At 38.7% G+C, this 22,114-nt stretch overlaps 1 protein-coding gene across 6 annotated transcripts in view; it reads right to left on the bottom strand.

Annotated features, from left to right (window-relative positions):
- Positions 1–1,831: 1,831 nt before the first annotated feature.
- MIPEP (mitochondrial intermediate peptidase) overlaps positions 1,832–22,114 on the bottom strand; it is a 77,104-nt gene continuing 56,821 nt past the window's right edge. For 3 of the 6 annotated variants that reach the window (XM_065050197.1, XM_065050195.1, XM_065050196.1), the window contains 3 exons: positions 13,457–13,578; positions 12,637–12,710; positions 1,832–2,081 (listed from right to left, as the gene is read on the bottom strand). In XM_065050197.1, the coding sequence (XP_064906269.1) occupies positions 1,987–2,081; positions 12,637–12,710; positions 13,457–13,578 (291 nt within the window). In that variant the 3' untranslated portion in view covers positions 1,832–1,986. Of the gene's footprint in view, positions 2,082–10,777; positions 10,924–12,636; positions 12,711–13,456; positions 13,579–13,981; positions 14,056–22,114 lie in introns of those variants that run through there. The other 3 variants (XR_010469896.1, XR_010469897.1, XM_065050198.1) reach the window with 3 other exon arrangements.

Genomic DNA, 22,114 nt, shown 5'->3' on the forward strand with positions numbered 1-22,114 from the left:
GTCTAAAAATACACCTCCAACTGTTTAATCAAAACATTTCATATCTAAAAATGTCATAACCCAGTTCTAATACAACGGCAGCACTATTCATACGGACAATGCAAAAATAGACCAAGTGAAAAAATAGGGTAAAATATAAAATTATACCAAATAGCACAAACTCTGCTAAAAAAGGGCCAAATAATCCGATCAGCTCCTCGTCTTATTTATTCCTCCTCAAACCTCCATGTTTTTAGGTAACCTTCATCATTATTCTTCACTTGCTCCTCACCCAGCTATTAGCCCACATCTGTCAGCCTTGGTTCTCTTCCTTTCTTGTCTCTTCCACGGCCTTTCCGCTGAGCAGGACACTTCCAATACCTTTTGTAACAACCTAGAGAGGACCTCAAAAAGACAAGGCCATTTCTCAAGAAAAATTCAACTGTTTTTTTTTGTTTTTTTCTAGTAGGTACTCCAATACCATTTCATTATTTACTTCAAGAGAAAAAGAAAACCCCACCAGTAATATTTCTCATGTTCATCCCTCACTATATAACGTACAACCTTAAAACGCTCCAGCCTATTCTGGAAAAACATATTTGTTTTGAATGAATTTGTGTCGTCCCTCCCCCCAAACCTGCTTTCCTGTATTTTAAACAGTTCCCCAACACTCATCCACCCATCATTAAAAGTAAACTCCATGTGAACAAACACACAGGGATCAGATTCAGGCCATACCTTAGCAGCAATGTTGCCAACATATTTCCACAGTAATGGTTCTCTGCAATGGAATCATCAATACGCCCACAAATCCGTATTCACCAAAACATGACAGACTTCACCCAGTAAAGCCTTTAAAGTAACGGAGACAAAACTAAACCACCACTACACAATAAAACCAACACGCCTAGATAACAGATAAAAGGACAACAGGACCCAGATAATAGGAGAATACTCCTCAGAAAACAATTGCTGACCCCTGACCACTGAAGATCAGTGGAAGATCTGCAAAGGATAAGCCGAGCAACTAGAACACTAGCTCTGTTGGATGTTTTATAAACTACCAAATCAATAGCAAGACCCATTTTATGGCACCTTGTAAATTCCACTCCTCCTCCCAACCATTTTATGTGCCTGATACAAAGAACGGTCCATCTTTTGTGTTTAACTTTGAAGTTTGCTGTTGTGTTCCAAACCTGAAGAAGACCAGCTCAATGGCTCTGTATAACAAAAGATACTATTTCTACTTACAAACACGGCCACACATATACCCACTGGATCAACACAACTACTAAAGCATGGCTACCTTCCATGTTATCCGTTAGGAAACACTCATGGGGTACCTATTTTACTCTTTCATCTCTCTTTTTTTTTGTGTTGCAAGATACCTTTCTTCCATGCCCTAACATTTTCCACCACGTACCTGTATGACTACAGTTTTTCTTCTCCCATCTTTTTGTTCACTACCTCAAATAGAGTTCACAGTTTTCCACTTTATCTTTCTTTCCAGTTTCCTCCCCATTGCAAACACAATTTGCTCTTCCCCAATAGAGGATTCCTGCAAGGGACAGGGTTAAACGAGTTTAAAGAATATCCACAAGCATGTGAGAAAGACCCAGTTCTGGGTCATGACACTCACTAGGTATGTTCCAATACTGAATCAAACGTGCCTATCAAAAGATCATTCATATCACTCCACTCACCCTGAAGATGAGTTCAATTGCCAATTAACCAGCTGTTCCAACAACATCAAATTTTCTAACAGTACAGTAAGAGGATTTGTTCTCTCAAATTCCATGCTTAGGTTTCTACACAAAGGAAAGCCATCATCTTCATCAACGAAACCAGGTGATTCAATGAAATTATTTATTACTGTTCCACCAACATGAATATTCAAACTTTTACAAGTATTCACCAAGAAGCAAAACCAGTCACAACAATATGGTACCCACAATTATGAAAATGTATGCAACGTTCCATAAAATACTTCCATTCTGAAGAACATTTTTAGGAGTCCATGAAAAATGTTTCAAAGTCCTGGTCTAAGTCTGAAACAAGGGCATCCACAAAATCTTCCACTGAAGGTGATTTCTGAAGCATACCTGCAAAACCAAGAGAACAGACTCTTAGCAAGAATACTGTGACCTTAAAAGCTTTGTTAATAACAACGCTTATCGCTAACTAACTTTTAATGTCATAATATGATAGAAATGGCTACCGTGTTTCTTTGTCAAGAAATACAAGCAATGTATAGGGATTATTTAATTTCTTCAAGCTACCTGTTACATGTTATCACAGAATTGACAGGTTTCAAGATTGTTAATTGATTTTTATCATCACAATCTTGCTTTAGCAGGGAATTATAAGCATTTTAAAGCAATGTAACCACAGACTGTTATTTCCAAATGACTGGAATAAATCCATGATTGAGCGGGTATCTAAATCCTGATCTGCTGAGTCTCAGGTCTCAATGAGCCAGAAAAAAACCCCATATTTTCTCAAAGTGTTACTCACCTTAAAAACATTTCATTTAGTATTCAAAGTACAAATATCTCTGAAATGTACAACAAGGCATGAAACATACTTAAATGCATTTTCAGTGCAATGCACTGTTAGTTTTGCCTTTTCACAGCACCAAGACTTTACCTTTTATTAAGAATTGTTACTAGTGCATATGTTAGCTGTAGCAGACGGCTAGAGAATAACAGACAGGGAAATTAGCATAAGGAAGAATCACACTTAAATGCTTTGTCAGGTAATTCTATAAGCAGACCAGCTAAAAGTCTCACACCTTCCTCCCTAGAATCCCAGTCTTTAGAAAGCATGGGAATATATACTGTAAATTATTTTCAGATGTTTCTTTGTACTTAACATTACATTAATGTTGGTCTTTTCACTGCTATTAACATTTTCAAGATTATATATGGAAATTTACTGCATTACTTGTACCAGAAAAAAAAACAGTGCAGCTGCCAAATAATGTAAAATTTAATCTTCGTACTTCTTTGAAGTGATCTGTTCTTTCTGACAACTGCCAATGTAAATATAACCTTGTTCTACCCTTTCTGATCAGCCTACCTACAGAACATAATTTTATATTCTTTCACATCCTCAACAATATTTGCTTTCAGTGGAAATTATAATTGCATGCTGTGAAAAGACCGGAATCTTTCACTGCAACACAATGATTCAAAACCCACCAGGTAACAGACCAGCTTGAGGTAATTTTTTATGTGACCAAAAATAATGCTCTTGCTAAGACCTCACAGAGTCCCATTTCAATCTGAGTTAAACACATTTCGCATGTGTCATCACAAATGGCCATGACCCAGTAGATTAATACTGAACACTAAAGGAAAACAAATATCTAACTATATATAGGTTGACCAAAATGCTGTTAAATGAAGTTTGCATCAAGCTATTTTCAGAATGAAAGAGAACAGAATTAATATTTCCAAATACTTAGTAAACTTGTCATCTACTCTAATGTAAGTAAAATTGCTGTGGAATTACTCCTAGTTCACAATGAAAAATTACTTGCTATGTGCTGGGCTGAGAAACAGATGTGTCCAGATACCAGCGACTAATCTGCCTTCCCCAGAGAGCCACGGCCTCTTGCAGACTCCCCCTCTCTGGTTCCTGGCTGGGGGACATGCATATTTGCTCCCTAACAACCAGTTAAAACTCCTACTATTTTCCCAAAGTTTTCTCAGAAGTGGAGAGAATGCCTTAGAAAGGTGACATGGACGGCAGCTCACTGGAACACGTACTGGCATGCATGACTCTGGAGCTTCACCTTAAACTCAGCTGGAGCAGTCCAGTCCCAACAGTGCAATTTGTTTCGCCTTTCTTTGGCCTCATTTTGCCCCAGACATTTACATCTGAGCTAACTGGCTCTATTTCTATAGACTGAACAGTGGGAAGACTTTCACAGGTGCCCCTCATCTGGCCTTCATGATGAGTTGTGCCTATGAAGAACCTACTTTTCCCTGTATCCCAGAAAGGAAACCTAGATGAATAACTCAGGTACAAAAATTTCAAGTTGGTGAAATTATTTCTTCCTTTCAATTTTTAAGATGTGGTTTTATACAAGAAAGTTTTTCTATAGCCAATACGCCCTTTTCTATGGAGGGATGACTAATGCTGCACAGACAGTATATAAAGATGGCCACAATAGACATAACCACAACTCTCCAAGCCCCAAAATACAAAACCACACTTCCAATACTGACTTCATGAAAAACAGCCAGCCTGGATAATGCCTAGCCAATTCATTTGACACACTAAAACTTATTCTGCTGGGGACAATTCTTTAAACTACGACTATCAGAATGTTGCAAAAGAAGAAAAGCTAACAGTATAATGATGAGGGGGAAGAGACTGATGCTGGGATTATCTTCAAATAGATTTAATTTCCCTCTTACATAAAAATGGTAAATCGTAACAAAAACCTTCCAACCCTGGATATTACAAAATTAATAAAAGAAACATAATTAACTACAGTACCCTCAAACGTATTTTAGCGCAGCTGAATAATGTGTTTTCAAATCTTACTCAAAACGTGCTACAAACTGCATTTGTTTAGACTTCACATAGTTTGTTTTAAATATGTAGGAAAATTCAAAATCTTTCTGGCACTAGGGATGTCAAATGAACTTCTACCCAGTACTTCAAACTTCCAATAGCACAAACAGATTTCTTGCCTTACTGGTCTACTGCATTGCTATTTTCCCATCACTGACATCAGAAGCAGACACTAGTAAAATTTGATTTTGCAAGGGAAGGATGAAGAGTAACTGAGGTCATTGCTGAAGAACTCCTGCTGCAGTAAAATGATCATGCACTTATGAAATAAATAACCACAGATTTTAGAGCAGACAACTCCAAAAGAAACAGACACTGACGGCATTCCTGTGTTTTAACCTCTTACTCTACCCAGATGTGTTAAAAATGGTCATGTCTCCCTTTAAACTCCTGTAAACTTTAAAGCAAGATCAGTTTGATATATTGTAAGTACTCAGCACTTCAGTCTAAATGATTTAGTAAGATGTCCACAAGGTCTGAGGGTTGTAGTTTTAAAATCTAGGAGTGTATTTTATACGTTCAGCCCAACTCCTATTTCAGCTCGGTCTCTCCCAAGCCTAAGGCAACTGCATAGCTTATCTGCTCTGCTTTGAAGTTTTCTTTCACATTACAGCGCTGTGGTTAACCACACCCTTTTGAGAGACGGCTTAGCTATAACCTACAATCACTGAAATTGGGCAAAGAACAAAGCCTGTGGCAAAATTTGGCCTCTGCCCCTTTGGAACACTAATTACTTTGGGACCATGTAGTTTGAGTTAACATGTTGCCATTTGCATCAGTTTTAGGATTTATGCATATTCCTTATACTTTCAAAGAGACACACAATCATTATCTGAAGATTTTTACAGCCTCTTCAAATCATCATTATTTCATGAAATACAATTTGAGGCATGGAAAAACAAATTTTCAAACTGCATTGGAGCAAATGCATGTTTATTTACAGATTCAGTTGGTTTGATTACCATGTACACACACAACTGAATGTCTGTCTGCAATATAACACAGCATTAACAAATCGAGAACAAAAACTTCACATGTATTTTGCACAAGGTCTTCTTCAGAGACCCAAAGGGCAATGTGAGTGCATCAAAACTGCAGGAGAAGCACATTCCAGGATCTATTCCACTCTCTCAGTTCCCAGATCATCCAACCCAGTACTTTTCACACTGCAATTCACTTTCTGCCTGTGCACCTGGGTTTCCTTCCAGTCAGGGAGTGCCAAGGGAGAGAGGGAGGGATGGTGCACACCTGAATCTTGTTCAGACCTGCAGCCAGCACACAACTGGACCGGCAAGGGACACCTGCACTATGTATCTTTAAAGGAATTTGGAATCACTAATGCCACACAGTCCTGAGAAGGAGAGGGTCTGAAGGAGCCATGTGGCCAACCCAAAATGACAGAGGCATCAAGTTTTTCTCAAACTGTATTTCCTAAGGGGATTGGGGGGGAGGGGGGGGGAAGGAAACCTCTTGGATAAAGCGTTGTTCACTCATTTTTAATTGCTCTTGCTATCCATATTTACAACCATTTCTGTATTTTGGAAATTATCAAAGGAGTAAAATAGGTCACTTCAGAACATGTTAAAAAAGGTTTCATAAAGCTTTTGTGTTATTTTTTCTTTTTTCTTCTTTTTTTTTTTTTTTAATGGAAACAAATGCCAAGAGAATGAAATGAAAACAACAACAACAGGAAAGTGTATTGTGTTTCTAATTAAAGACTAGTCCAAACAGGAGTCTTGTCAGTAACTCCACTGGATGGCAGGTCAAATCCTTTATCTTCCCCAATCAGTACGTCTATGGAATCATGTGGGGAAAGATGAAAAGGCAGGATCATATCCAAACACAAAAGAAAGACAATAGATAGCTTCTGAGAAGAAAATCCTAACAAAGAAACTGCATAAATGAGATGTACTTGTTAAGTTATCTCTTTTCAGTCAAAGAACATGGCTCACTTCACAATGAGATACGGAAGCGCTTCAAGGGTGAGGCTACATACGTGCATCCAGAAGTCAGACTTGTACAAGTGCATTTTGTTATATAAAAAACACGTCTGAAATAACAGCCACAGAACTTAAGGTTTTTGAAATATGGCACTAGTGGGCACAGAATCCAGACTCTTTCTCTGAAGAACAGTAAAATCAACAAGCTTTTAAGTGTGGTGCAATCTGTGTTTAATCAGGAACCCATTTGGTCATTTGCTACGGGAGCACAGTTTTGCAAATGATGAAAATAAACAAAAGATGGAAATCAAGTATTCTGAAACATCCGGAATGAAAAGGAAAAAATGCAGCAAAAGGACTCAGAAGCTTATGGAACTTAAACAAATTAAAGAACAAGTAACTGTTCTTACTTTTCTCCTTAAATTCTCAATTTTTGTAATAACTACAGAGCAATTAAGTATAAACATATAATAAGCTTTTCCATCATGTGTGTTCTATGATTTAACTTCAAATAATCCCAAACAAGCAATCAAATTATTAACTTGTCAAAAGATCTGAGTCACCTCAATTTCATTTTCAGGGAGTCATTCAAGCATGGTTGTTTAAGTTTTGTACTGCCTATAGATGAACATCACAATACTTACAGGCAAGGAACCTGCTGATGAATTCTGGTTATTTTTATTATCTTGAATACCTTCTAAATTTTCTGTTCAAAGCAACATTAAAGAAATTCAGAGTATAAAAGTGAAATTCAGAACATAAAAGTGGCCAATGGGGTAATCTGAAGCAAAGGAGATGTACGCTTGGGTGTCAGAGGATACATAAACCCACAGACCCTGAAGGGATGCTGAGTGTCAAGGCAGCTGGCAGATGGCATTGCAAGGTGACTCTCAGTAATCTTTGATTCATCATGGCCACTGGGAGAAGTGCCAAAAGACTGGAAAAAAGCAAATGTAACTCCTATATTCAAGAAGGAGAACTCAGGGAACTACAGGCTGGTTAGTCTCATGTCTGTCCCTAGGAAGGTAGCAGAGCAGCTAAGCCTGGAAACCATTTCCAGGCTCATGAACAACAACAAAATCATCAGGAATATTCAGCATGGATTCACTGAGGGCAAGTCATGCTTAACCAACATGATAACCTTATATGATGAAACAACTGGCCTGGCAGATGACGGAAGACTGTGGATATTGTCAAGCTACACTTGTGCAAGGTTTTGGACACTGTCTCCCTTAAGAAACCCACAGAGCAGCTGTCGATGTGCTGGCTGGATGAGCAGACAGGAAGATGGACTGAAAAACTGGCTGAACAGCCAGGCCCAGAGTGGAGTGATCTGTGCTGCAAAGTATAGTTGGATGCCAGTGACTAGTGGTGTATCACGGGGGTCATTATTGGGTTGATTTGGATGATGGGGCAGAGCTCAAAAAAGAGAAGTGCAAAGTCCTGCACCTCAGGGAGGAACAATCCCAAGAATGAACATATGCTGGGGGCCACCCAACAAGAAAGCAGCTTGTCCAAAAAGGACCTGGGGGTCCTGGTGGACACCAAGTTGAACAGAAGCCAGAAACAGGCCCTTGCCACAAAGAAGGTGAATAGCATCCTAGGCTGCATCAGGCAAAGTATCACCAGCGGGTCAAGGGAGGGGATCCTTCCCCTCTGGCCTCTGGTGAGGCCACACCAGGAGTGCTGGGTCTGGTGCTGGGCTCCTCAGTACAGAGACATGGACATACTGGAGAGACTCAAACAAAGGGCCACCAAGATGACTGAGTGACTAGAGCATCTCTCCTATGATGAAAGGCTGGGAGAGATGGCACTGTTCAGCCTGGAGAAGAGAAAGCTCAGGGGGTCTTATTAACAAGTATAAATACCTGAAGGGAGACTGCAAAGAATACAGAGCTAGGCTCTCTTTAGTGGTGCTCAGTGACAGGACCAGAGGCAATGGGCATAAACTGAATCACAGAATGTCAGGGATTGGAAGGGACCTCAAAAGATCATCTAGTCCAATCCCCCTGCCGGAGCAGGAACATCAAGATGAGGCTACACAGGAATGTGTCCAGGTGGGTTTTGATTGCCTCCAGAGAAGGAGACTCCACAACCTCCCTGGGCAGCCTGTTCCAGTGTCTGTCATCCTCAATGAGAAGAAGTTTCTTCTCATATTTAAGTGGAACCTCCTATGCTCCAGTTTGTATCCGTTGCCCCTTGGCCTATCACTGGTTGTCACTGAGAAGAGCCTGGCTCCATCCTCATGACACTCACCCTTCACATATTTATAAACATTAATGAGGCCCCCCTCAGTCTCCTCTCTTCCAATCTAAAGAGACCCAGCTCCCTCAGCCCTTCCTCATACGGGAGATGCTCCACTCCCTTGATCATCTTCATGGCTCTGCACTGGAGTCTCTCCAGCAGTTCCCTGTCCTTCTTGAACTGAGTGGCCCAGAACCGGACACAATATTCCAGGTGTGGTCTCACCAGAGCAGAGTACAGGGGAAGGAGAACCTCTCTCGACCTTCTAACCACTCCCCTTCTAATACACCCCGAATGCCGTTGGCCTTCCTGGCCACAATGGCACAGTGCTGGCTCATGGTCATCCTGCTGTCCACCAGGACCTCAGGTCCCTTTTCCCTACACTGTTCTCTAACAGGTCATTCCCCAACTTCACAGTATCACAGTATGTTTGGGATTGGAAAGGACCTCAAAAGATCATCTAGTCCAATCCCCCTGCTGGAGCAGGAACGCCTAGGTGAGGTCGCACAGGAACATGTCCTGGCGGGTTTTGAATGTCTCCAGAGAAGGAGACTCCACAACCTCCCTGGGCAGCCTGTTCCAGTGCTCTGTTACCCTCACTGAGAAGAAGTTTTTTCTCAAATTTAAGCGGAACCTCTTGTGTTCCAGCTTGATGCCATTACCCCTTGTCCTATCATTGTTGGCCACCGAGAAGAGCCTGGCTCCATCCTCATGGCACTCACCCTTTATATATTTATAAACATTAATGAGGTCCCCCCTTAGTCTCCTCTTCTCCAAACTAAAGAGACCCAGCTCCCTCAGCCTTTCTTCATAAGGGAGGTGCTCCACTCCCTTAATCATCTTGGTTGCCCTATGCTGGACCCTCTCCAGCAGTTCCCTGTCCTTCTTGAACTGAGGGGCCCAGAACTGGACTCAATATTCCAGATGTGGTCTCACCAGGGCGGAGTAGAGGGGAAGGAGAACCTCTCTCGATCTACTAGCCACTCCCCTTCTAATACACCCCAGGATGCCATTGGCCTTCCTGGCCACAAGGGCACAGTGCTGGCTCATGGTCATCCTGTTGTCCACCAGGACCCCCAGGTCCCTTTCCCCTACACTGCTCTCTAATATGTAATTTCCCAACCTATACTGGAACCTGGGGTTGTTCCTGCCCAGATGCAGGACTCTACACTTTCCCTTGTTAAATTTCATCAGGTTATTCCCCACCCAACTCTCCAGCCTGTCCAGGTCCCGCTGGATGGCAGCACAGCCTTCTGGTGTGTCAGCCACACCTCCCATCTTAGTGTCATCAGCAAACTTGCTGATAGTACACTCTATTCCCTCGTCTAAATCGTTAATGAATATATTGAATAATATTGGCCCCAGCACTGACCCCTAAGGCACTCCACTAGATACTGGCCTCCAGTATCTGGAAACTTCTACTGGCTGTTCCTACCCAGATGCAAGACTCCACACTTTCCCTTTTTATATTTCATTAAATTTTTCCCCACCCAACTCTCCAGCCTGTCCAGGTCTCGCTGGATGGCAGCACAGAAAGTTTCCTCTGAACATCAGGAAACACTGGCACCAGTTGCCCGGAGAGGCTGTGAAGTCCCCATTCTTGGGGATATTCAAAAGCTGTCTGGACATGGTCCTGGGCAACTGGTTCTAGGTGGCCCTGCTTGAGCAAGGGGGTTGGACTAGATACTTCCAGAGATCCCTTCCCACCTCAACTATTATATGATTCTGTAATACTGTGAAAACATCTTGAAGACTTGTGCCATTTTTGGTAAATCAGAAGTGTGTTCTCTTATCACCATATCATTCATGCTAATGCTGACACAGAGGAGTTACTGCCCTCTGGTTCCCCTGTTGCACATGAACAAACACACCAGTAGGTCCACTAATGTTACTGACCTTAAAGTGACACAAAGTTCTGTTTAGTGATTATTCATTTACTGATTTGAATGAAACCAAACCAAAACAACAAAAAAAAAATCAAGCTGTACATAAGATTTTTGGTGACATCACACAAAATCCCGTTATTCTACCATTAATGCCAAGTTCGCTGTCCTGCAGTATGCACAACTATTCCTTAAAAACAGTTCGCTCTCTTCTTCAAACCCCCCGGCTGCAGAGCTCTCACTTCTTCATTACTCACTGTTGGTCCTGAGGACTCACTGATGAAGTATCTGCACTAAATGAAATGAGAACTATAAGCATGAGGACTATGAATATTCAAATGTCTAAAACATCTAATTATTGCACTTGTGTGCTTTCAACGTACCTTGCAATACTTCATCATATTTATATTTCCTTTAAACTTACAATAAACCTGAAATTTCCTGGACAATTATGTCATTTTTTCAGGTTAACATCAGTAACAAGTCCAAAATAACTGACGCATACTTTCAATCCCAAACTGATTGGACCATGTTCCACTGCATTCTCACACATGCAAGAGAGAAATCCATAAATTTTTTTTAAGTTCATCCAGCGATGAATTCTGCAAATTTCATTTCAATAACATTTGATTCAAGAGAGCACACTGCCAGCAACCTCAACACAGCCTCTAGGACATTCCTGGAAGATCTCATGCTCAGTAAAATCAAAAATACATCCCAGAAACAGAAGAGAAGAATAAATGGTGTTTAAAACCATTATTTCCTTCTCTACCATGTGACTTGCAATAGAATTGGATTTACTTGTAAAGATGTGCATTCCTGCCTTGCAACTACGATCCACAATCTTGAGCTGCAGTTTTCTGAGGTTACAACCACAGGCTCGTCAAGACCAGTAAAGAAAGGTAAATTTTCAAAGTCATGCTGAAGGAAAAGCAACCCTGTTGATCAGAAATATAAATAGACTTATCTAGAGAGTATATAGTTACTTAATACATGATGAGTCTAAGGAGAACAGAGGTTATTGCTTCAAACATATACAAATGGGTCAAAGAACCGAAATGTTCTAGTTATGAAACTGAGCCAAGTTCATGATGAAATACAGACATCTTACCACTGTGTTCCTTATCTGTAGAAAAAAGCCACAACTTCCAGTCTCCCAAACTGCAGCAATCAGAGGTCAGCAAATTAATATTAATCTTCAATATTAACAATTTCAGAGCAATTTGAAGAATTGCCCATTAGATGAAGTACTTACCAAGTGCTCATATCAGAAATAGTGACACTAATGTAAAATTGGTTGGTTTGAATATTGCAACATTACAGAGGAAAGTCTTTATCCTGATCTCATTGACAGATCTGAGAAAAACTCAGCAGCTTCTCAAACTTGTTTTATTCTCCTGACATATTTTTTTTTAATATAAGAAGTGCAGTAATTTTGCTATATGAATGACTTTAAAAAGCAATTTTCTAGACTCAGAAGGCAAATATGGTATTGAGACAAATAATGACCATGTGCCTTTATTAGTCTTCAGACTTCCATTTCATGAAAATGTATATTCAAGGTACTAATACGACCAAAGGTATTTTGATGATACTAAAACGACAGGGCCAAAGCAAGTTCAAATTCTTGTATGCAAAATAAATGGATCTATTATGAGTTCCATGTATGTAGAAGTTACTCATTTTTTGTATCCAAAAATGGTGTCATCTAACTTCCTTCAAGTATATGATACTATTAGTATGAATTATTTAGACAGCCTTGTAATACAGTCACTTCCAACACTTCACCTCAAATATCTGTGTGTCTTTTATTTTGTATGTTACAAGGACTTCTACTGATCATGACACAAAGTCGACAACCAGTCCACTTAACTATGTAAAAGAACAAGTTTTCTTCCATAAGTCCAGTTAAAACCATGATTAAACTAAAGAGATCAAACTGGGAAATACAGCTAAATTATTTCTTCCTTGAGCAAGGGAATAAAACAGTTCTAATTTTTTTCTACCTTGTACCATAAGTATGGGCTCTTTTCCACCGCCGTGTGCCAGCATCTCTCTACGGTAACGCTCACCCATTGCCCTGGAGAAACACAGATGTTAGAGTGATCTGCAAATGCAACCTGTTAAACTTTCAGTGAGGTTTTCTTCTAAATCTTCCGCTATGAAACAATGACTGCCTTGAATCCCTGTTGACTTCTCAAATTCAAATTATATCTAAAATTATACTATAAGTAACTGAGCTAGACAAATTTTATGCACACGAATATGCGTTGGTGTTTATAGAAGTTAATTTGCTAACAATATTTTAGCCTTCGTTGCTCCAAGGGGAAAAGTTGCTCTGTTACAACACTCTAAACATTCACCTAAGGTATAAGAACACTCAAAATCTGTGATCTCACAATTTACTTTTTAATTTCACAAAGCAAAATGAGCAGGATGGATACACTTAGCTTTGAAGTCAGTGACATGAAGCTTGCTTAATACCCACAGTTGCTTTTGATTTCAATAGAAAATTACAAGTAATTAGGCACCTATGAAAATCAAGCCCTCTAATTACATCTACATATGGATTTCAGCATCTCCCAATTGGCACACCTGTGTTTTAAAACATCGACATGTGGTATTTTGCACCAATGAACATGTCTGAAAGTACACTTCATACCCGTGGCTATTTCCTGTTCTGTAATCCTCTTAAAATCAAGAAAAAGGCTAAAAACTAATTGTTATTAAAAAAAAGAATCGACCTACGTGGCCCCATTTGTTGCATGCTTTCCAGAAAGAAGTAGCACAGCACTTCATTCTGTTTATTATTTTCTCTGTTTTTACCTATCAAATGGGTCCTGAGCAAAACACTGTTTCCACACCATGGAGGCAACAGCCCTAGACATGAGGTAGGAGTAATATTTGGCACCGTAGCCCACAAGATGACTGAATCGCAGCTGCCAGGCCTGTAAGGAGAAAACAAACAAAAAAACAGAATAGTAGCCATCCTTTAAATAGTTCTGTATTTTCGGAAGTATGATGGAAGAATTATTATACTATTAATGACAAACAGTAAAAAAAAAAAAAAAAAAAAAACCCACACACCAAAACACACACCAAAACTAACAAACAAACAAAAACAAAACAGAAGGAAAAAACCCACCACCACCAGAAATCCCAGAACGAACACATCCTTTATTATAAGAAGCATTTTTCAGCTGAAGTACTGTATGTCCAATATACTGATCATCACAATTAAAATTATACATCAACAGGAACAGAATTAGAGAAAACCAAGCAGTAAAAAATGTATTCATATTCAACACTACCTATGTTGTTCTATTGGTCTTGAAAGAAAACCACCATTACCTTATTGCAAGTAACACCATATTTTATCATTTTCCATGTGGATAACTGCAATGTCACACTTGGAGAAGTTCAATCTATAAACATTTGACACACAAAAAAATTATACTAGGTACTTGCATTTATTACTATATAAAACACAGCTTCCCATATGCCAAAAAACTTAAGAGGTAGACAAACTACTTCCACATGCGATGCTGTTGTTCACAGATTCGTTTGTACATTTCTGGATGTATATACATAGCAGATGACCATCCATAATTACATTATTATTCATTTATGTATTGTTACTTGGCTTTATGACTCATTCCTGTGATGGTGGACTCCTTTTTTAATGCTGTTTGGTGTTGACTGTTTACTTATGTTTTCTTAGCAGAGAAAAATCACAAGTATTAGTACTTTTCTTTTTTTTCTTTTCTTTCCCTGACAGTACCAGAGTAGTCTAGACTGCAAGAGACCTCTGAAGGTCATGTGGTCCAACCTTGCTCAAAGCAGGGCCAACTCTGATGAAGTTTCTCAGGGCTCTGTCTCTCTGAAGTCTCAGTATCCCCAGGGATGAATGTTTCATCACGTCCCTGGTGCAATGTGGAAAGGCAAGCAAGTCCAAGGTGAAAAGCCTTTGTTTCCCTACAGGTTTATACACATTTTTTGAACTGAATATGGATGAATATATAGATGAAGGAGTAAAAAACTTAGTTTGCCCTTTTGGCTCTCTGAGGAAACCAAAGAGGAGACAAGTCCCATATCTTATTTGTTCTCCTATCCAAAATCAAAGATCTTAACATTCTTGTGGTGTGACAGTGGCCAAGATTTTTGTAGGTATTCTAGAAAACAGAGTTTTAAAGACAAACTGGAAGATAAATAAAGTGGCTGAACAGATGTTTTAAGTTTAAAACCATAGGCTGTCAGATGCTCATTCTTATCCTACATGCAGTGGATGAAATTCTGAGGCAGCCACACAGAAAAGGGGCTTTAGCAATTAATTTCTCACAACTATTTATCTTTGACCGCGATTCATTATCATTATTTTTATATTATTATATTATTATTCATTGTAAGTAACAACCTCATTTTTGACAGCTGAAATAAACTATGTTTCTTTATTCGATAAAGTGCTGATCAGCATCTTACTCTCCGTTATCCAAGTCAAAGATGACGTGTATGTTAAATAAATTGACCAACTGAGAGTGTGGAAATAAAGTATTTGGCTTTTAATCAGCCTTTTCACCTTAAAAAGGGTAGCAAACAGTGGCCTACAACAGCTTTTGAGAAACAAAGCTGTTAGGTCCTTTTTCTGAGCAACACCTACAAATCAAGCTCTCAAAGTGAGCTGTAATTCAGCCATTCAAAAGCTTCTTTTGACAAGATGGTTATCTCTACCCTAAGACAGGTGTCCAAAAATAGACTGAATTTGCCACAGGTGACCATTTTAGCCTCTACTGGTAGCCTGCACAACCAGTTTAAAGTAGGGGCAGAAAAGTTAGGGAAGATGAAAAATTCACCAGCCTTCAGTTTTCCTGTGTGTCTTGAAGCATGATGCAAATTCTAAAGAATGATCCTTTTTTTTCCTTTAAAGTAAAGAGCAATGGTATTGTATCTCCTTGTACTGCAAGTACACAAAAACATTCAACTTGGATACAGATTCTCCAGTTCGCTCTGAAAAGTATTATGGTTGCCGTGCTTATACTTCAAAGCTACAGTTTTTCTTAATTATAACCATAATCACTAAACTAAAAGCACATTTTGAAACAGATCAGAGAGTCCACTTTTTTAGAAGACTGAGCAGGAGAACATGTCAGTTTTTATTTTATTGTGTAGTAAGTTTACAAAGTTAAGATTAAAGGTTTCTACTTGAAACTACAACTCTCTCAGGAATGTGGAAAGCTTTGCTGATGAATTGATTTCACATACTCAGAAATTTAAGTAATTTCCAAATAGGTCATTACAGTGAAAAATCCAATTTGCTTTTTCTGTAACAAACAAAAATAATTTCTATGAGCTTGACATCGGGAAGAACATTTCCACCTCCCCATCAGAAAGGAATTATTGTAACTAGGACAGTATGTCTTCCTCAACAGCTCATATTACATTGTTCATGTCAAATGCTCTTGCATTTAATGGGCTGCACCTAAACCCGCTCGTCTGCACTTCTAGGATGACCAACCATCCCATTCATCAGGATTCTGGAACTCTCTATCACAAGAAAGCAAGGAGAAAAGAACATTTTCTCAGCAAGTTGTCCAAGACCATGAATTTGTTTCAGAGTTTGCACCTAGAACAGGCCTCAGCACCCTCTGTTTAAATATGAGACATTTTGTTTGACCTCATCTTTGCTAATATACTGAAGTAAGAAACTTCACATTGCTTCATTGCGAAAGAGAAAAGGAAAGGATATAGAAAGGCCAGGGAGAGACACTGCTCATCTCTCTCCCTGCACTTGGGGAGGCTCTCAGATATGATGAAGTTGAGAAATCAAAAATTCATTGGCAACAGGTCAGTATCCAAAAAAGGAAACAAAAACAGAGGATGTTTTTAGGCATCTTAAGACAGATGCCTAAGACAGATAAGGTATACATGACTCTCTCTTCTTCCACTGCAACACATAAGGAACATACTTTCAGACACCTCAAGTTACCTATGATGACTACCATCCACACAGGCATACCGCAACTAAGATTGTTTTCATGCTGCAAACAGCAGTCAAGGAAATCTGATTATGAACACTGCTATTCCCTAGTGAAGTTTGAAGCCTATATTTTATTTTTATTTTTTTAACCAGTACAGATTTGCCCCACTCTAGAGTATTAATAACTCTAGCATGCTATCTTTCCCTGTCATGACATTTTTCTCAGTCCTTACTCAATGTTTCTGACCAGGAACTCCCAGTCTTCAATACTTCACCACTACCTGTTACCCATTACTATTAATACATTTTTATTAATACATTACTCAAGTACATTTTGTGATTCTATGCTGTTCTAGCAATTAATATTTCAAAACTGGACTTTGCTACCTGTAAACAAATATTTAAACATTAAGACATATCCTCTACCCTAATTCACATGGAATAACCTGTATGAATTGAAAAACTACCTATTTCATAGAGATGAGATTACAATCAAGGCAATAAAACATTCAAAAAGGCCAAGAATATATAGGCTAATACACCTTTAAAAGCTTCTGTGATCAATAAAAAAACCAAATACATCACTGTAAATGTATATAAAACTAAATGGTTCACCTTTTTACATAAAACTTCATTGTAATAAAATTAGCTATGGATGCAAAATTACTTGCTTTTCAGCACTGAATGATTTCTTCATATTAAAAATAAATAAAAAAAAAAGACAAGACATCAATCTTCCTTTTGGAAAGGAAAAAGGCTAGACATGTCGAACAGGGGCACTCTCCTCATTAAACGTTATATTTTTGGTAAGCAGCTAGAAAGTTAATGAAGACTCTGAGTAATCACCAACTTCAAAAAGTTCCATGAACCCATTCCAGGAGTTCATAAAATAGTGCATTTTGCAGCATAGCCCATGGGTTATGATAATATGCCATCCACAGGTCATGTTCATGCTTGCTTTTTCCTCAGCACAACAGACTGAAATAAAGGTGTTCAACTGATCCACTGCACTTATTAAAGGGGCCCTTTTTTTCCACCAACATCGTCAATCTTCTCTTATAACCATGTCTGAAATATTTCCAAAATTCCATGTTCAATGGCTTTCCATCCCATCCTGTAATAAACAAAAACCCTTCAATGATACTTTTATACTCTTACACCTTATCAGGATTTTTTTTAAAAGTCCTTGTAGGATACATTCTTAAAATAAGATTAAGTTTTACTTTAGCTGCCTTATACTAGGCATCTTGCCCAAACTGGTCACATAGGCTTCCTTTGTAGTCAGAGGACAGAAACATTTATCCTGTTATCTTTGGAGAGAACAGGACTACTGCTCTTGGAGAAAAACTTACTGCAACTTCTACCTTCTATTGAAAACTCAGGCTACCATTCATTTTAACAATATGGTAGAATCAGTTAAACAAAATTGTTTTGAAGACTACATAAAATAATCTAGGATTCAATTATTTGAATTCTAAATTTAGAACTGCTAAGATTATCACAAAAATAATCTGACATAAAAATTTAGGTGTGATTCTAAAAAGACAAAACCAAAAGAAAAAAAAAAAAACCAAAAACAAACCTACAAGTAGCTTAACATATTCTAACCTAGCTGTTGTTTGAGTGTGAGTAATCATTGTTCCATGTAGGTCCACTAATTACATGGAATCAGTGCTACAAAATCCTACTACATCTTTTGGAAAGAAAAAAAACAAACAAATCCCGCAGGAATTCTTGACTAGTGCTTGGACTTTTCAAAATGCTCTTCCAACAGTTTCTGCTGTGACTTCAGTTACTTCAAAGTATATTTAAGTCCATTCTGCTTTTCATCTTAAGAGAAAAAACACAAATGAGAACCTGAAAAGACACAACACTAATTTAAGAAAAGTGTTTTCATCATTGAAGTCTTTTAATTACAAACTGTGTGCTATAGTGAGAAAGCTGTTGAAGAGTTTCCATGAGGAACAATATTTGATGGAGATGATATTCAGAACCCTTCTTCTTAATTAAATTCTTATTCTGGCAGGAAACCCAATAGAGGAGCAGCCAACTTATGACCTTCAGGGGCTACCGGGTGGAGAACCCCTAGGTCTGGCACTAACTCAATATTATTGCTCCTAATGTCCTTGAATTGAGCTATCAGCAGAGGTGGAAAACTCCTAAGAGTCATGAAGAAGCTCCAGGTAACCTGGAAGCCAGAAGAGAAGGGTGATTAGCATGGAAATTGGTACAAGCTGTTTCCCTCTGCTGCGACCAAGATTCATCAGCGCTAGTGGAACTCCAGAAGTACATCGCTCTGGCAGGCTAACAAGTGCATGGTGAGTTAGCACAGGCAATGTTTTCTTGGCACTGTGTCAGCCACTCAGACAGCAGGAGCGAGGGATGGAATATAAGGAGCTGCAGGTTACAGGTCAAGAACTATGAGGCCACTTTTCAGCACAGAAAACTGGTAAATTTACTGTGGGGTGCAGATCAGAGGGATACTTCACATTTAGCTTACCAAGTTTTCCATTCTGATGTACACGCTGAACTCGCAGGCATCATATAATATCAGAGGGAAAAAGTGCTTTTAGTAAAAGAAAAGACTCTATTATCTGACCACCAGGAAATCTGGTCTTACTTTCTTCCTTTCAGTCCACTCTGCCATTTTCATGCTCTTCACACCCGTATGCTGTCCCAGATGGAAGTTCAGGATCACTTTTCTTAAAATTCAAGGAAGATACTCAAGAGATCTCATAGCACAGAACTGCAACAACATCCAGTCATCATGAACAAAAAATTTCAGTCTCATTCCTCACAGTGACTCCCAGAATTAGCGTGCTAATCTACTTGAATTAAATGTCCTTTTCTGAACCTCTTCTCTGTTCCTGTCCCAGAATAACTGAGCCTGCCATTAGATGAGCTGAGGAGCCTCCTGGGAAGGCTCCTCTTTTGTCCTTGGCCCGCAGAGCGATGGGACAAGCAGCCCAGCACAGGGAGCAGAAGGCCAGTGTGGCTGCCAGGCTCCAAAGCTCAAGTTCTGCTGCTGGGTACACTTATTTTGGGGAGGCCAAACTGTCACATCACAGAATTTATTCTCTCACTTTTCTGTTTAAACCACTCATTTGTTTTACAAAACGAGAAAAAGCTTTTCACATACTCTCTGCAGCTTAAAGAATTCACTCTTTTGTTCTGAAACAAATAACATAATTTTTTTCCTTATTGCATTAGTTTGTTACATCAGCTTACAGTGTGCTTTGAAGATGTCCTCAGTTAATTCTCTCTTGAAGAAACAGTTTAATGAGTTTTGGAGCACAGAGTTTGCAAACTGTTTGTGCTGGTAGCTGCCTCTGGGGAAAAGCCAGAACACTGGCTGCCTGGCAGAAACAGCTCTCTCCATAGGTGTGCAGCGGCTTGCTCGGTCAACTTACTTTCTGTATTTTTTGCCCAAGCACCTCTGAGTTTTATAGAATTACATCATCATTCTGGAGTTTCACAATAATAAAAAAATCCAATAAAGAGCTTTAAAGCCACTTCCTTTGCTGCAGTTTCTAATCTTGTTTAGAATAATAGAGAGCTAATTTCAAGAAACCACATCTTGTGCTGCGCCCCTGACTTGCTTAATGTCACTGAAAAACTCTTCAGTTTTTCAGTGTCGTGCATTTCTGTGTTAGGAGTGGGAAAGCGCACAAATAAACCAACCCAGAGACATCGCTGACATTTTAGAAAGTGAGTCAAGCAAGAGATTAAGATTTCAATTTATAACACTTCTGTGTTTTTATTATAAAATGATAAATAAATCTAGCAAGGCAGGGAATGTAAATATTTTTGCAGTTGTTTACACTAGGGAAGAGGAAAGGAATTTAACATGCAATTAACCACTTAGGTGATACTAGATATGTACCATATGGTCTCCGAATTACTTAAATTAAAGAAAAATATTTCATTTTCATTTATAAACTATTAATGCATTTCAGCTGCTTATAGCAAAATAGTTTAAAACTATTTACTCTACCCCCTCTTCTCTCTTCCCCACAAAGTGGCAGGGGAAGAAGAACACAGGAGGTAACAAAGAATACTGACATCAAAAAGCTGCACATATGATCTGCATTGCTCCACTGTCCTTAAAACTTGGATTAAAAGGCACAGGCTCTATATTGTGTCCTTCAACTGACCCTATTTGGACAAGTTGAGAGACCGTATTACTTGTAACATTATAACTAGTCTTTAAAGTAAAACATAAAAAATATGCAACAGACAATTTACAAACGAGTCCTTAATGTTTTAACGTGTAACTCTACAAACATATACACACACATGCAGCACATACACACATCATTCTATTACCAATTCATTATTCCTATTACTGCCTAAGCTTTAAAGATCCATAAGCCCAAGATAACTAGAATCAGATCATCATGGTTTCCTTTGGGTACAGATTTTTACTCTACCAGCTAAACCTAATTTTAAGTATTAACTTATTATTTTAAAACAAACATGATGCACGCTGCTTTAGATAAGCTCTTACAAAAATTTACATATATCTCAAGCAACATTGTAACTGCAAAATATTTTGCCAATACAATCGAATCATGTAAGTTATCTGTACTTATACTGGAAGATGAAATAGCTACTCTTTTACAGTAATGCTCATTTACTATATTTTGCCAGAGCCATTCCAGACCAGGAGGCGATGTGGCCTCCAGTAAAAAGGAGTCTGACATCCCTGATATAGGAGATCATGATTCTCTAATCCTGAGTCTGCCACACACCGCAGTATGAACTTGTATAAACTACTTCTTTTTCCCCTCTCAGTCTAATTGCTACCTCCTGTTAAGTGAGGATGATAACAGTTCCTCTCTCTTGTTCTTTTCTGTTTTGCCTGCAAGGTTTCATAGAAAGGACAATCTCCCACTACATTTGAAGAGCATTTCATTTCAGGTCCTCTGTCCTGTGTTTATGGCAATGATATATTCAGTTCTATCTATCACTATCAAATATAGCTCCAGCACTGCAATCCTGGGGAAAAAAAAAGAGGACATCTGATCTGTGAGAACACAATTATATAAAACTAAACAAAGCAACCAAAGCAAATATATATATATATATATATATCTAAAGCACATATAGCAATTTCAGAATGTTACCAGGAGATGTATGCAACTACTTCCAGCACCGTTCCTTAAAACGCCCTGTCGCTAAAGTATGTTTGAGTTTCATGGGGCTAACACTTGCAAAAAGAATTTCCTTAAAAGTGCTTCATATCTCATGATATCTGCAAGCACTTTGCTGCTGTAGATAGTTGCCCAGTGAATAGTGTCATATTACCACTGGAAAACAAATCTTCACAGTATTTGCTATCAGCATTTTCTTTATCGTAAAATGAACTCAGCTCCAGAATGACAGAAACCTAAACAAACCTTGAAGGGTGACTTTAAGAGCTTTTGAAAGTCCCAGCATCTACTTTAATGCTGACCTCAGCAGGGCACCAATCTTTTTGAAATGGCTTTTAGCTATTAATTATTTATAGA

Source organism: Columba livia, chromosome 1, assembly GCF_036013475.1.
Source record: "Columba livia isolate bColLiv1 breed racing homer chromosome 1, bColLiv1.pat.W.v2, whole genome shotgun sequence".
Lineage (NCBI taxonomy): Eukaryota > Metazoa > Chordata > Aves > Columbiformes > Columbidae > Columba > Columba livia.